This window comes from Monomorium pharaonis, chromosome 3 (assembly GCF_013373865.1).
Source record: "Monomorium pharaonis isolate MP-MQ-018 chromosome 3, ASM1337386v2, whole genome shotgun sequence".
NCBI classification, from domain to species: domain Eukaryota; kingdom Metazoa; phylum Arthropoda; class Insecta; order Hymenoptera; family Formicidae; genus Monomorium; species Monomorium pharaonis.
In genome coordinates, this window is record NC_050469.1 from 32749955 (window position 1) to 32764873 (window position 14919).

The 14919-nt window shown below is 30.6% G+C and overlaps 1 protein-coding gene across 8 annotated transcripts in view; it reads left to right on the forward strand.

The window, feature by feature from the left end:
• The window catches only part of LOC105837835 (transient receptor potential cation channel trpm), a 103049-nt gene extending 97780 nt beyond the window's left edge, over nucleotides 1-5269 (forward strand). For all 8 annotated transcript variants that reach the window (XM_036285013.1, XM_036285012.1, XM_036285017.1 and 5 more), the window contains 2 exons: nucleotides 1094-1684; nucleotides 3620-5269. In XM_036285013.1, the coding sequence (XP_036140906.1) occupies nucleotides 1094-1684; nucleotides 3620-4939 (1911 nt within the window). In that variant the 3' untranslated portion in view covers nucleotides 4940-5269. The remainder of the gene's footprint in view (nucleotides 1-1093; nucleotides 1685-3619) is intronic.
• The last annotated feature ends 9650 nt before the right edge of the window (nucleotides 5270-14919 follow it).

Genomic DNA, 14919 nt, shown 5'->3' on the forward strand with positions numbered 1-14919 from the left:
AGTAGCTAATATTTTTCTTTAAAAATGAAGTTCAGGAACTTATTTACTTTATAAAAGTTTGTAAGCTTGTATTCAAAGACTTTGACTTTTTTTAAATATGTGGTTTTTACATGATTTCTTTACAAAATTTGGTTAGAACATAAAGTTTAAGAGTGTCTATTTTGGTCTGCAACGGATCTTGGTATTCAATATAATTTTTCTATTAATTTAATATTCTTCGCTTTATATAAATTGTACGCCGACAATTTTGTCAGTTTTAGAACACAGTTACTAGTTAAATTTCTGCTTAGAAACAACTTTAAAATTCCCCCTTTCCCAAGACTTTCTTCCCTTTAGTCAGAATTTGAATCTGAGGATCGATTCTGTATTTCTGAAGAAAGTGAAAATGTGAAAAGTGAGTAGCATTGTCTCCACTGATTGGTGTATACTTTTAGAATTAACAATATATACCAATCACTGTTGCTGACGTTTCACATTTTTACTTAAGAAATACAGATTTGACCCCCTTGATCTCTCATCATTCCGTGAGGACATCTTCCTAATTCGGGGGAAAAGGAAATTCTTTCAGATGTACTGATTATTGCGAAGAATAATACCATATGCCTTAGTAGTCGAATTGGGAAGACATCCTCACGGAATGATGGGAGATCCAAGATTGAATATTGATCCAAGGTTGAGATATTATTTTTCGCAAATTATTTACAATTTTTTCGCGTAAGGGGACGTTAAAAAAATGCTTCCGAGTATCGAGATTTAGTTAGTAACTGTGTTTTAAGACAAACAAAATTGTCGGCGCGCAGTTTATGTAAAGATAAAAATATTAAATTAATAAAAAAATTATATTTAGCACCAAAATCCTTTGCAGATCGAAATAGACAGTCTTAAATTTTATCTTTATGTTTAAAACATTCATCAGTCGAAGAATTAATTTATTATTGTAAAATTTATTTAAATTTAAAAATTATTAAAAACTTATAAAACTACCGAATAGTCTAGCATCTAGTTAAACGTCGTATTTTTCTGTCACAATTACCTACATTGATTCTATTTCTTTTTGCAAGTTTATACATATAATTATAACTTCTTTCTACAGATATTTATGGAGCCGTACTTTATGCTGTATGGAGAAGTGTTCGCGGATAATATAGATCCTGATTGTGGGGATGAGCCAGGAATGGCGCCATGTATTCCAGGTCGTTGGATCACACCTGCTGCAATGTCCGTGTATCTTTTAGTTGCCAATATATTGTTGATAAATCTGTTAATTGCGGTGTTTAACAATATTTTCAATGAAGTAAATGCTATAGCTCATCAAGTCTGGATGTTTCAACGGTTTACTGTCGTTATGGAATATGAGCAGAAACCGGTATTGCCGCCACCACTTATAGCGGTTTGCCACGTATATTTACTGCTGAAATATTTTCTGAAGCATATTACGCAAGGTAAAAGCGGCACGGGCGAGACCTGTGACAATGGGCTAAAATTGTTTTTGGAAGCTGATGATATGGAACGGTTGTACGACTTTGAAGAAGATTGTGTTGAGGGTTACTTCCGTGAACAGGAACTTAAATTGCAAATGTCCACAGAAGAGCGCGTGAAAATTACTACAGATCGGGTGGAGAATATGCATCAAAAGATCGAGGATATCGATAAGAAAGAAAGCAATCAGAATGCATCTCTTCAGGTATAATAAATATACTTTTTGTTATCAGTGTGTCAAAAGTGGTTTCTTTTGAATCATTTTTTTGTGCGTAAAGTCGGCGATTTCAGCATTTTAATATTGTTGCACAATTTTGTCCTCTATTAGATGGCGTAAATCATAGCGAAAAATATTCCAGCACAACTTTTCAGAACGTTTAATTTATATTTTTCATACCGTTGCCTTTATTATCACACTCGCACGCACATCATCTCGCGACACGCATACAGTAACTCGCAGAATTACCGACCTTCCTTTACTTTCACAATCCTAATCTTGACTAATATGTTAATTCATATCATTCAAAGATGTTAGATCGGAAATTGCGTTATATCAAGGCCGCGTTAAAGAAATCAAACGTGATAATTTGTATTAGTAAAAATAAATATCACAAACCAGAATAGAAAAACACAATTCGAAAATGACAGCGAATTCACACCTTCAGAGAATAATTTCAAACTGTGAAAGAAATTATAGAATTGACAGATAAGTCAAGGTTAGGTTCGCGATAACGACAAAGTGTTGGTAATTTTGCGAAAATTCGTATACATTACCGTACGTGCATTGCATGTGAGTGTAGTAATGAAGGTAAACAAGATGTAAAAAACAAGGCAAAGATACAGAAAATTATTTCTGCACAGCTTACATCATCTATTAGAAAGATAAAAATGGTGAAATAATGAATTATTTGTGTGAAAAAACTGTTTTCTGGTAAATGGATGATTTTCCGAACGAAAAAAGAACACGAAAATAACGATTTTCCATGCATATGTAACATAAATACATTTTCCCATAATAAAGTCAAAATTTCTTTGATATTTTTAAGTAGAAACAATATAGATAATTAAATGTTATATTAGAATGTATCAAAAATTCGCAAAATATTCACTTTTTGATATACATAATCTTATTTAGGTCTCTCTCTCTCTCTCTCTCTCTCTCTCTCTCTCTCTCTCTCTCTTTCTCTCTCTCTCTTTCTCTCTTTCTCTGACTCCTTTCTTAATTTTATGAAGACCAGATGACCGATCTCCGTGGTTTTAAATGAGGCGAAAATCTATTAGAAATGTACCAAATGATGGCGTTAGTGACAATGATACACTGATCGAAATATATTCCAATTCTAAATGCAATCGTAGTCTAATTTTATCGTAGTCGGCCGTGTTAGGTTGTATGCATGGTGTAGAAAGAACTTCTTACACCATAGTTGTACGGGTTGTACGCAGTATGGTGTGAGAAAGCTGAATTGAATTTAGTTGTGATTATAATTACACGAAAAAATGTATGCAGACATGTCAGTCATTGTCGCGAGGACATGAAATAAAATTTTCATCACAAGACGCTTGACAAAAGACCCCATTTAGTTTCATATCCTGATAATTACATGCAATGTCACAATATAAAGTTGCTTTAAATTAACCGCTTGCCGATATACTCTATATTGTTTTCAATAAATTATTGTCATTAGCGCCATCATATGGTACTACATTTTTAACAGATTTTTGCCTCATTTTTGGTGGCTAAATCAGGTTTAGTTCGAGAATCTGGTTTTAGTTTTCATACTTAATTTTATAGAAATATAAAATCGAAGAAGAAATTTTAATATCAATATGAAAGAAATATTAAAATTGACATAAAAGATAAAAGTGGTATTATCTTAAAAGAAGGAAATCTGCAAAAAATAGGACAAGAAAAAATCGGAAAAAGACCATTTTTTCCCCTAAAATTTCCCATTTTAAAGCTCTAAGAACTAATCTTATATTTTTATATATAATGAGAATAAATCGATTTTTATGCAAAAAGGGATATTTTTAAGAATTCTATTGAACTCTCTACATCTAATATTATCAAAAGCAAATAATATTTCTATTTATGATCCATTATTCTTCTAAAATCTAAACCGTTCTATCTTCATATTTACAGGCTGTTGAGTTTCGTATTCGCAAGTTGGAGGAATTGAGTCAACAAACTGTAGCGCATCTTGGGGTAATTCATCGTTTCATGGCAACATACATGCCAAACGATGAGTTGGTTGGTTTAGAGACGTTCGACAACATTCGACCGCGTCGGGTATCAGAGCGATCGGAAGCCATGTCCGAGACGGATTCTCATACGCAGTTGCCAATGATTGCGCGACGCAAGAGGCTCTTGAGATCTCTCACCGACGGCATCTTCCTAAATGTCGGTCACCCGATGGAAGATGTGCTCAAGATGGCTGAGACCATGGCCTCACGCGAGAATCTCAGTAGACCCGATTCTTCTGTAAGCGTGGACGCTAATGTCGGTCAGGACATCGACATCAAGACGACCATGAGCTTGGAAACAGATGGTAGCAAGGACATTCTCGAGACAGGCGAGACAGCCGGCAAGAAAGAGGCGTCGTTCGAAAGAGAAGTGAGCCGAGACACCAGCAGCAGAGAAGTGAGCAGAGAGATAAGCAGGGAGATCAGCATGGACGTCACTAGCAGAGAGGTCAGCAGGGAGACCAGCAGGGAGGCTAGCAAAGATGCCAGCAGTGAGAACCCTCCTTCAGAGGCTACCAGGCAGGACTCGGCGGAGCGTACCTTCAGACAAGACTCCACGGAACGTAGCACGTTTAGACAGAACAGCAATAGAACTCGATCGGAATCGGACGATTTCATGCTGCTTCCGCCACCCGGTATTCAGAGGGCCGTGACATGGGCGGAGCCTCGCGTGACCGTGATACCGTCAATTACCTCGACCGGCAGCGCGCAGAGATCGATTCTGCTAGCGATGCGCGCCGAGTACACTAGTATCACAGACGAACTGGAGAGTTACTGCGGCTTACTGAGCCCACCGAGGACGCCACCGCTTTCACCGCCGCCGGCGCAAATGTCGGACATGTTGAATCCTGAGATGGCATGGCAGATCGAGAACGAGCACCTGCGCGATGCAGAAGAATGCGACTATCAGCAGATGGAGGATCTAATTCAGCGACGTTACCACGGCGACGACCAGGATGGAGATGACGGTGAACCGTCGAACGTGCGCGCAAACCAGGCATCAAATGTTGCGTGCTTTAACATGTCCAACGAGCATCGTCAGCTGCGCCGTGCCTCTGCGATCGAGGAGGATCCTCGTCGGCCGCCGCCAACAATCAGCGTCACACGGGAGATCGAGCAGACGCTTGCGCGACCGTCGATTCGCAATCAAGAGGAAGCCGATCTGAATGACAAGAATTTAAGCATCGTACCTGCCCCCGCTTCCGAAACTATGTGTTAAACTAAACTACGTCGAAGTTGGAAAAGCTATGCATTTTTGCAGACTTTCTAAAGCCAGTTTGCAATAAAATAATCCTTATCGGATTGATTTATTCATGTTCGGTTATATCGCGTGAATTGATTGTTTTATCATCAATAATGCATAGAATTTTGAATGTTTTAATAATTACGAAGATAGTCGATTGTCTCTATAATTCTATCAGAGGTTACAAGAGAAGTTTGCCAACTCAACAATTTAAAAAATAATGAAACTATGGCAATACATAGAGGATATCTGTTATATAAACAATTATTTTTTTTGCTTGCCCAATTATTACAAGTCTAAAATAAACTAAAAATTGATTATTTTTTAATTTTATTATTAAAGAGTTATAAGATTTTTCTAGAAAATTGAAAAATAAAGTATTTTTACAAGTTACAATTATTACAAGTCTAAAATAAACTAAAAATTGATTATTTTTTAATTTTATTATTAAAGAGTTATAAGATTTTTCTAGAAAATTGAAAAATAAAGTATTTTTCAATATGATGTAAAACTTTGTTTAAATAAGAGATAATGATTACATTCAGCAGACTGAACAGTTGAGTAACATTACTAAATTTTCCGCTGAATAATGCCGTTGATATGTTGGTTCTATAAATTAGAACCAATCATGTTTGAGCGAAAAAGTGATTTTTTTTATCATTCTTTTAAGCAATATTTTTAATAACATTTAAATTCAGATCATAGATCACGAAGGCTTTGTTCTTATTCTTTTTTAGTTACAAAACGAAAGTTTTTCAGAAGAACATTAATTTTCAAATCCAAATGTATGTTTCACAAAAAATAACATTATAAAATCTAAAAATGACAAGTATAAAAAATAGTTTGCTTTTTAATTGTAGATAATTTATTAAATCTCAATTATGGCTCAATTACGCAAGATATGTGTATATATTTAGAATGCTATTATTTATTTTCATATTTTAATTTTATACTTTTTTTAAATAAAAATAAACATTTTCAAAACTTTTTTATATAAAAGTTTTACATATTGTAGAAAAATACCTTAGTTTTCGATTCTCTAGGATTCTTTCTCCTATAATTTTTTAAATAAATTGACACGTTTTTCCTTCGTTATAATATAGGCGAAAGATTTATTAATGCTGCGCCTTTTATTATATTTTATATAGTTTTTATTTAAGATAAATAGAATTGCTGCGTAGCACGGTTTATAGATTTCTAAAATCCTTTCATGCAAAAACTTTTCATAACTTTTATTATGTTTTCAAGTTCGTGCTGTATGTGTTATAAATTTTAGTAATATTTCTTTTACAACATTTTATATTATGTATTGCATAATCCTTTTTTTTATTTTCGAATTGGGAACTTCTTTCGTTAGTACCTTTCCTCTAATCTAGTATTTCTTCTTAGTTCTCATGGTTATTCTAGTGAATAGACTTATGATTGCGTTACAAATATGAATAATAGGGGTGCGGTACGAGAGAAAAAACTTGACTTGGATTAACGCAAGAAGAAAAGAATAAAGATTTAAACTGAGAAGGATTTACTGCAATAATAAGTAATTATAATTTTTGATGACTGTCTTATAGCACACCAAACATACAATCGCAAGAAAATATATAGAAGTTTCTCACAATTTTTTATTTGAAGGAATCCGTTTCTAGGACTCGTATGCTTACAAATGTGCAAATACGCAAAGCAATTTGCAGGTATGGCCTAAATAATAATTTTTTAAAGTAAAAACTAAGTATATATCATATAGTTTATATGTAATATCGTGTATTTTTATCAACTTTTATATTATAGCGTCAATACTTTTAATCTTATATATTCTATAAAGTAGACTGCAATGTATATGTTATAATTTATCATAGAATACACATTTTGATGCATTATTATCTGTGGAATGTTCACAGAAAATTTTTTCTTAAAATTTACCATTAAAATCATATTATTTATTTAACAATATACATGCACAAACAACGTTAAAAGATGTTCTTATTATAATTTTAGTAAAGTTTACTATGATTTTATTAAATATATCGATCTTAATAAAGTTATAGTAAAATAATAATTACAGTAAAAATACTAAATTATGTTTTATATTGTCTCATAATTATCATGATTTCAAACTAAATTCTAAGACAAAAATTATTTCCTTTGCTGCGTTTAGAAACATATATCATTCGAATGCCTCCTTTGATTCTTGAATTCATTCGCAAGAAAAACGTATGCGCAAATACCAGCTCTAACAGAAAAGTTTCAAGTTTATTGGTTAAAAGCCATACGATAGCTAATAAATTTTCAACTTTTCTCTAAGAACAGAATTTGCGAATACGTTTCTCTTGCGAATAAATTCAAGAATCAAGACCCAGAGGTATTATTTTATCCTTGCTTAGCATTCGATGAAGAATGTTTCTGAACGCAGTCCTTGTAAGGAGAGTTAAATTTCGAATTCCTTTCACGTATTAAGATTCGTCCATGTTTCTGAATTATCTGGTACATCGAATTACATATGAAAGTTGTATATTCCAAAAAAAGAAAGTTATGTTGCCTTCACTTGTGTCCGTCACTTTTAATGAATTTTTTAATCCTTCCATTCGGTAATTTAGTGTGTAATTTTGCGATTTTATATGCGTATGTTTATTCACAGCGTATATTATAATATTATAAAGTGAATATATCGAAAACGTGTTTGTTCTCTTGCAATGCATCATATGATATACATAAGTATTTAACCACTTAGCAAATAAATTGCATCTTATGATACACTTCATATATGCATGGTTTAGATAACATATACTATTAATTTGTAAATATTTACCGCAAAGAATTCCAGTAGAGAGAGAATTTGAAATCGATTCTGGGCATATAAATACATTGATCCGAGTCACAGGATTGTAGCTTTATCGTCTTTACTGCCGAATATTCTTACTTGCGATAATTTTTCGAGATGTATTATACTTAGAGCCTTAGGGTAATGTCCTATGGACTGATATTTTCCGCGTAATGCGTATCGCGTAACCAATCAGTAATTCTGTTTCACGTAACAGAAGATGCAGAACACCTCTGATTGGTTACGCGGAAAATGTCAGTCCAGGGACGTCACCCTTACACGTAACGCACTTTCAACTGCGTCAAACTACACGGACCATTCGAAAGCGAACCATATCACGCAGACACGTTCTTGATGAACCAAGCCAGTCTGCGTTAGTACAATTGTAAACTATTTAAAAACAGAAACTTTGATATATACACTTGTATCTAAAAAAATCTAACGTGTACAGAGAAATATATTGTGTATTAGTTATTTAAAAATGTCGGAAAAAGAGGTGAATTTAAGCGTGTTTAGCGAAGGTTACTTAAATTCTAACGTAACTTTGATGTTGATTGACGTAATTTTTAATTCTACTGATTGATTTATTATTTATCTCGAGTGCGTTCGGCTTATAATTTTTGTTTAGCTAATTTTTTGAAATATGTATATTGAATATATTGTATTAAAAAATGTGCGAATTAATGTTTTTTTTTTAGTTAAAAATTTTATGTCTTTATTTGAATTCGAATCGAACCAAATCAAGAAAATTTTACCCGAATCTTAATCGAATTGAATCAAGTCAGTGAAACACAATTTTTAATTAATCTTCGCTCTCGCGCGTTTGTAATAAAATGGCTGCATTCAGCAGATTTAACAGTTCAGTAACATTGGGCGCGTTCGGCAGACGGAGTGGATAAGTGAGCGCTCAGTGATTGGTTTCTGCTTTTAAATCAAACAGAACTAAAGGCAAGAATCAATCATATTAGAGAATCACCGAACGCTCACTGATCCGCTCCGTCTGCTGAACGCACCCATTACTAGATTTTCTGCTGAATAACGCCGTTGATTTGAACTTTTTAGTAGCAATCGAATGTGATTGGTTCTAAGAGCCAATCACATTCGATTGCTACTAAAGCGTTGTGTCTGCTGAATGCGCCCAATGTGATCGCTGTCCAAACACCAAAGTTATAACTATTGTATAACTGTTAGTTATAATTATCTAATCAACAATATAATTGTTATATAATTTATAAGTTATATAGCTATATATAATAGTTATATAACTTATAGTTGGTGTTTGCTGGGTGTGGACGAAGCGTGTCACTAATATACAGAAAATGTACAACACTCGATTGCATTTTTTTTCTCTAAACTTTGAAATTTATTATTAAAGTAGTTTGAATTTATTTTTTAATAGTTTATATATACGTTTCGCACATTTTTAAGCGTTTTCCATTTTTCGAAGATCTAAGATTATTAATATATGAGATTTAATCTTCTTTGACTCAACATTTTTAGAATAGTTAGGATTCAATATTAAAAATTAAAAGAGTCGAATTAATTCTTATTTGAGAATTTTTTAAGGATTTATATTTGAATAGTTTGCACATTTTTAATTGCACTGCATTGGATAGTGTAACTGTTTTGAAATAGTATTTATGTGCGTGCCGCGTGCATTTGAATATACACATATATAAATATAAAAATCTTAAGTATCAAGAATGACTACAAAAATCACTAAATTAACTTTTGCTGTGCAAATTAAGAACATTACTTTTCTATACAAATTACTGAGAAAACGATATGTTTGCAGAAATTGTAAGTTGATTAAAAATAAATGATAATTCGAGGTTTTTTTACAAAAATCAAATAACTTTTAAAAGTTAAATTTTCAGAAAACAAAATCTCTAAACTTATTTGATAAAATTATACTTTAAGTATAACATTTATAACGAAAATTTTATACTTATTATTTATTTATATTTTTTGTTTTCTCTCTTTCTCTCCCTTTCCACACACACACACACACACACACACACACACACACACACACACACACACACACACACACGTATGTATGATGTTGCCGGAATAACAATGTGGCATTGGTAGATATTTGTCATAACTCAGATTTTTAAAAATAGTTTAGTTTTTGAAGGAAACTTTTCAATTGCTTTAGTCATTATTCAAAATTATTTTTTTTAGAAGCTATCTTATAATTAATACATAATTATATATCTGTATATTTGCACAGAATATAGAAATCTATAATTCGAAAATGATACTTATAATTTTACATACTTAAGATTTTCATCTATTTTGTATTTTTAGTATTTTAACACTTTGAACTGTTTCAAAGAAATGAAATATTTTTAAATATTTAAATAAAGTAAGAAATATTTGTGAATTGTACAATGTAAAATAATTACTATTTTGAGAAAACATATATAATATCGATTTTAATTCTAGTATCTCGAATTCAATACGATTCTATGTGCCCTTTTAGAATGAGATATCTTGATCTTAATATAAATATTGTACATTATTATATGGATATAAAGAATTAAAAGCAATATATATTTATAGGTATATGTATGGAAGAAGTGTATATTTTGTTGAGACTGCAAACCCCGAGGGGACGCAGTATAATAAATATCTATATATCTATCTATATTTATATGATGGAAATATTTATTATGAATAACAATTATAATGAAATTAATCGCAGATTAATTATATTTTACAATCAAGATACTATTACTGTGAATCTATAGATTTGATTATGGTTTTTAATTATGCTCCGATGTATTATTTTGTATATACAATTTTAGCATTATTTATTAATAAGATGAACATTATATATTGCTTATGAATAAATTTATACACAGAATATTCTCTTAAAATTTATCCTCAAAATTCATGGTAATCATGGAACTTTAAAGAGTGAAATGTTTTACTGTATCTTAGTAAAATTTTGCTATATTTTTAGTATAATTTTATTAAAATTATAAAATTTTTCAAAGTCTTATTCTATGGCTATCAAGGTGTTTTCAAGGTTAATTTCTAAAAGAAAATTTTATATGTAGAACACGAAACAATTTTAATACGTTTAAATTTTTAATTTTAACAAACTATTATTCGAAAATATGTACACGACGCGCTTGTGTACAGATATACAATAAACACATGGCAAATTATTGTTGCTCAAATTATTTTTTTATGTACTCATATATGTAAAAATTTTATGATATTAACAGTACAACTTACAATATATTATATATATGTAATATATGTATAAATATATGCATATGTATACATATATACGCGACATACATTCTTTAAGATGTAAATTTTTAATATTCATATTTATGAAATGTTAAATATGATACTGATAATATTTTAGTGTTAATTAATAGAGCAACAATAACAATAGCAAATATTTGTAGATATCTCGATCCTTATATGTACATATATAAAACGCACCTAATATATGTGTGTGTGTGTGTGTGTGTTTATATTTGTACTAAATACATGTGTTGTTATTTGTATTTTCAATTTGTATATTTAATTATTTTTTACTCGTTTTATGTAAAATGTCCTAGTCATAGTAAATATATATAAATTATAAATATCTAATCGCATATCACAATTAATGAATTGTCTCGAGTCGCGGAATGACCGTGTCTTTAACAGCGAACATATAATAGTAAGAATCAATCGAACGTTACGATTAAGCTAAGTATTACGATCTTTCTTTGTCAGAATCCATTCCATCTAGGTACCGGTAATCATTTCGCGACGCTTGCTCCAGAAATACATATACTAATGTGCATTATCTCTTAATCGATTGTAAAAACTTGAATGAGAAATACCAACGAATCAGACGCCAAGCATGAAAAGTAACCTTCTATATAACACAAAAAGATTGTAGAAACATTGCAGGCATATTTGCAACATTGCAAAAACGAAATATTGCTCTGTAACATTGTAACAACGAAAAATGTTTGGTTTTAAGAATATTGCAGCAATATTACAATATAATGTATATTTAATAATACTTTGTATTCTCAGATAATCAAGTGTAATGTAGTATTTTGAACAAACTAGTGCATTACAGGTGTTGTTATAGATTTACTATACATTTGTTGACATCGAAATAAAACAATACGAATTTAGCACCACGATTACTTATACATGCAATCGGTTAAGGATATTTTAAAAACGAAACGGTTAACAATAATGATACATTATATTGTTTGCGATGTAACAGCAACATAACAAATGATTCATAACAAACTGAAGTTGACGCGTTGCTATTAATTTTCCATTGTTAAAAATATAATTCATATGAGTTCAACCTAATAGACATAATGTTGGGTCACTTTGTTCCGATTGTCTAAATTAGTTGATGCAACGATTGTTGGCTACATGACTGTAACATCAAGACATTTGGCTGTCTGGGTTATAATAATTAAGGTGTTTTCAATGTAAACGATGAATTTGTAAGATAAGTATTAACTATTACATATAAGTAACAATAATTTAAAAATAATTATGTAAACAAATTTAAAATGTGCTTAAGACTTATTAAGGGGACGCTGGTGTGTTTCTTAAACTTGATCAAGGTTGATAATGTAGAGTCATTCGTGCACATCATTAATAAAATTTCGTATGTATTTTTTATAGATTTAGAAATTCTTTTCCAGAATTATAATACACGTATTAATATCAATCTGTGAATTGGATCTTATGGAGAAAATAAATAATTTTTTTATACTACTCTACTTGTCAACTTTTCACTAAATTGTCATAAAATTTTCAAATAAGAGTTTTTCTTACACCAAAGTTTCTAGCTCATTTCCAAAAGCATATATTGTTATTTTTTCATGTAATGACATAGATGCTTAATAGTTATTTCGTACTTTAAAACTTAATGTTGTAGAGTAGATGAAAGTCATGAGATGATTGCAGAAATCAATAACAAAAGTATAATTTTCTAATTTTTTGCGTTTTTTAAATTAAATTGTTGCTAGCTATGTTGTCTATGTCTTTATTTCTGGAGAAGGGTTTATAATTTTATGAAATAAATAAAAAGATAATTTTATTCGAAAATAATAGCATTTAATTGGTAAAACAAACTGACTCCAGTATTCCCTTAATATATTGTTATAATACATATTATGTATGTGTATATGTATATGCATACACACACATAATACATGTAATGCGTTAATATATTATTAATAACGCAATTGCAATTTCATATTTATATAATGCAGGTTTCCTTAATTTTTATTTACATATCCTACAGTTTATTTATAATTTAAATAATGTAATTTTTAGAGTGTCATAGAATCACACATGACAATTTAATATTAAAATTTTGTTATATTAATAGACAATAATAAGATTAGGTTATATTCTGGTTTAACAAATTTCATTAATTATGGAATTATATTACTACCAAGCATTTCCGAAAGCCATTACGCCATCTTGTACATCGACAGACCTTGATTACAGTAACTTATACTAAAATGCAATATAAACTTACATAAGCTAAGCATAATGAACAAAAAAATGTGTATGTAAATATTTGTATGTAGAATCTTGATAGTTTATTTTTACAGCGTGTCTGAAATATTGTCACAAAGTTAATAAATTATATTATATTGCACAGCATTTTAACAAAATGCTTCTGAAACATTGCATTATTCTATGCAAAATTGCAATGTTGCTGCAATGTAGCAATAACTTATTAAAAAACAGTAACAGTAACATAATTAATATTATAATTATCCACTTAAAAATATTATAAGTGTAATATGATACATATATATTGTATTTGTAACAGTTATATTGTTGAGTAGGAAAATATAATACTGATGTTATGTTACTTGGTATTTACTGAAAGTCTTACATGAAAAGTTAAGTATCGCCTTCTATTGTTAGGATCTGTTTGATCTAAAAATGGCAATCATTTCGTAACACTTGCTCCAGAAATGTATCCATATATGAACATTCGCGATGTTGTAAATCAAGTCAGAATAAGAAATAGTACTATGAACGAATTATATAGAGATACGAAGTATCAAAAGTTGCTTATATAATTGTGTCTGTAAATTAAATTATACTATAAAATTGATCCTTATTGTTATTGTCACATAAAGTATATCAACGTTACTGAAAACTAATGTTTTTATTAATAGTGTTCATTAAGAATATCATAATCATGTTTACTGTGCTAAAACGAGGAGGAGAAATCGGCACAAATAATGTTTCAGCGCGTTTCAAAAAATTAGCGTATTAGGATATTTCAGCTATCACTCGATACATTAGTGTACGATGTATACTGTATGATGTTGCACTTGTTATGAACAAGCAACTATAATAACGCAAACAGTATAAATAATAATCAAAAGACAAAATTGTTTATTGCAATATTTCAGAGTATGTAATAATTATTCACTATCTGTATAGTTAACAATTGTAAAATACGTGCCTTCTCGTCGTACTGTCTATTTTTTACGATATACGAAACGCATGCATCCAATTTTATTAAATGATTTCCAGAAGTTGATTCCGTGCACGCAAGGCGTATCGCTACACAGTTGAATTTCGAATTCTAACTTTGGATATAACTGTAATTAATTTTCCTCGCAATTTTTCTCGTCGTTCGTATTTATATATGTATATATCGCTTTTTTTTCCTGTGTGCGAAGCGTTCGTTTACCATGTACGTGTAAGAAATTCAAGTTTTTCAGCTTATCTTTTTCGTGGTCGCTGTTAAATACATGTCATTTACTAAGTATAATAGTTGAAAAAAGAAATGTGATTAATTTTATGAATAAAAGTTCATTAATAAAAGCATATTACATCTTTTATGCGACGTTGTATTTCGACATCGAAGTAAATTTATTCAAAGAAATATCCCTTTCTCATCTCTTCTCTCTTCTCTTCTCTATCTTTTCTTTTCTAAAAAGTGCATGTTATATCGATAGTCGCAAATCTCGAAGTGATTGTAGCCTTTTTTCCGCAATATCCTCTTATAAAATAGCCATGTAACCCTAAAGTTGCCTGCTAATCGCGATTGCATTGTTGCCTCTTTATTCCGATCGCGATTGGCTGTCTCGCGCTTGACTCGCTTCGTTCGTGTGTGAAG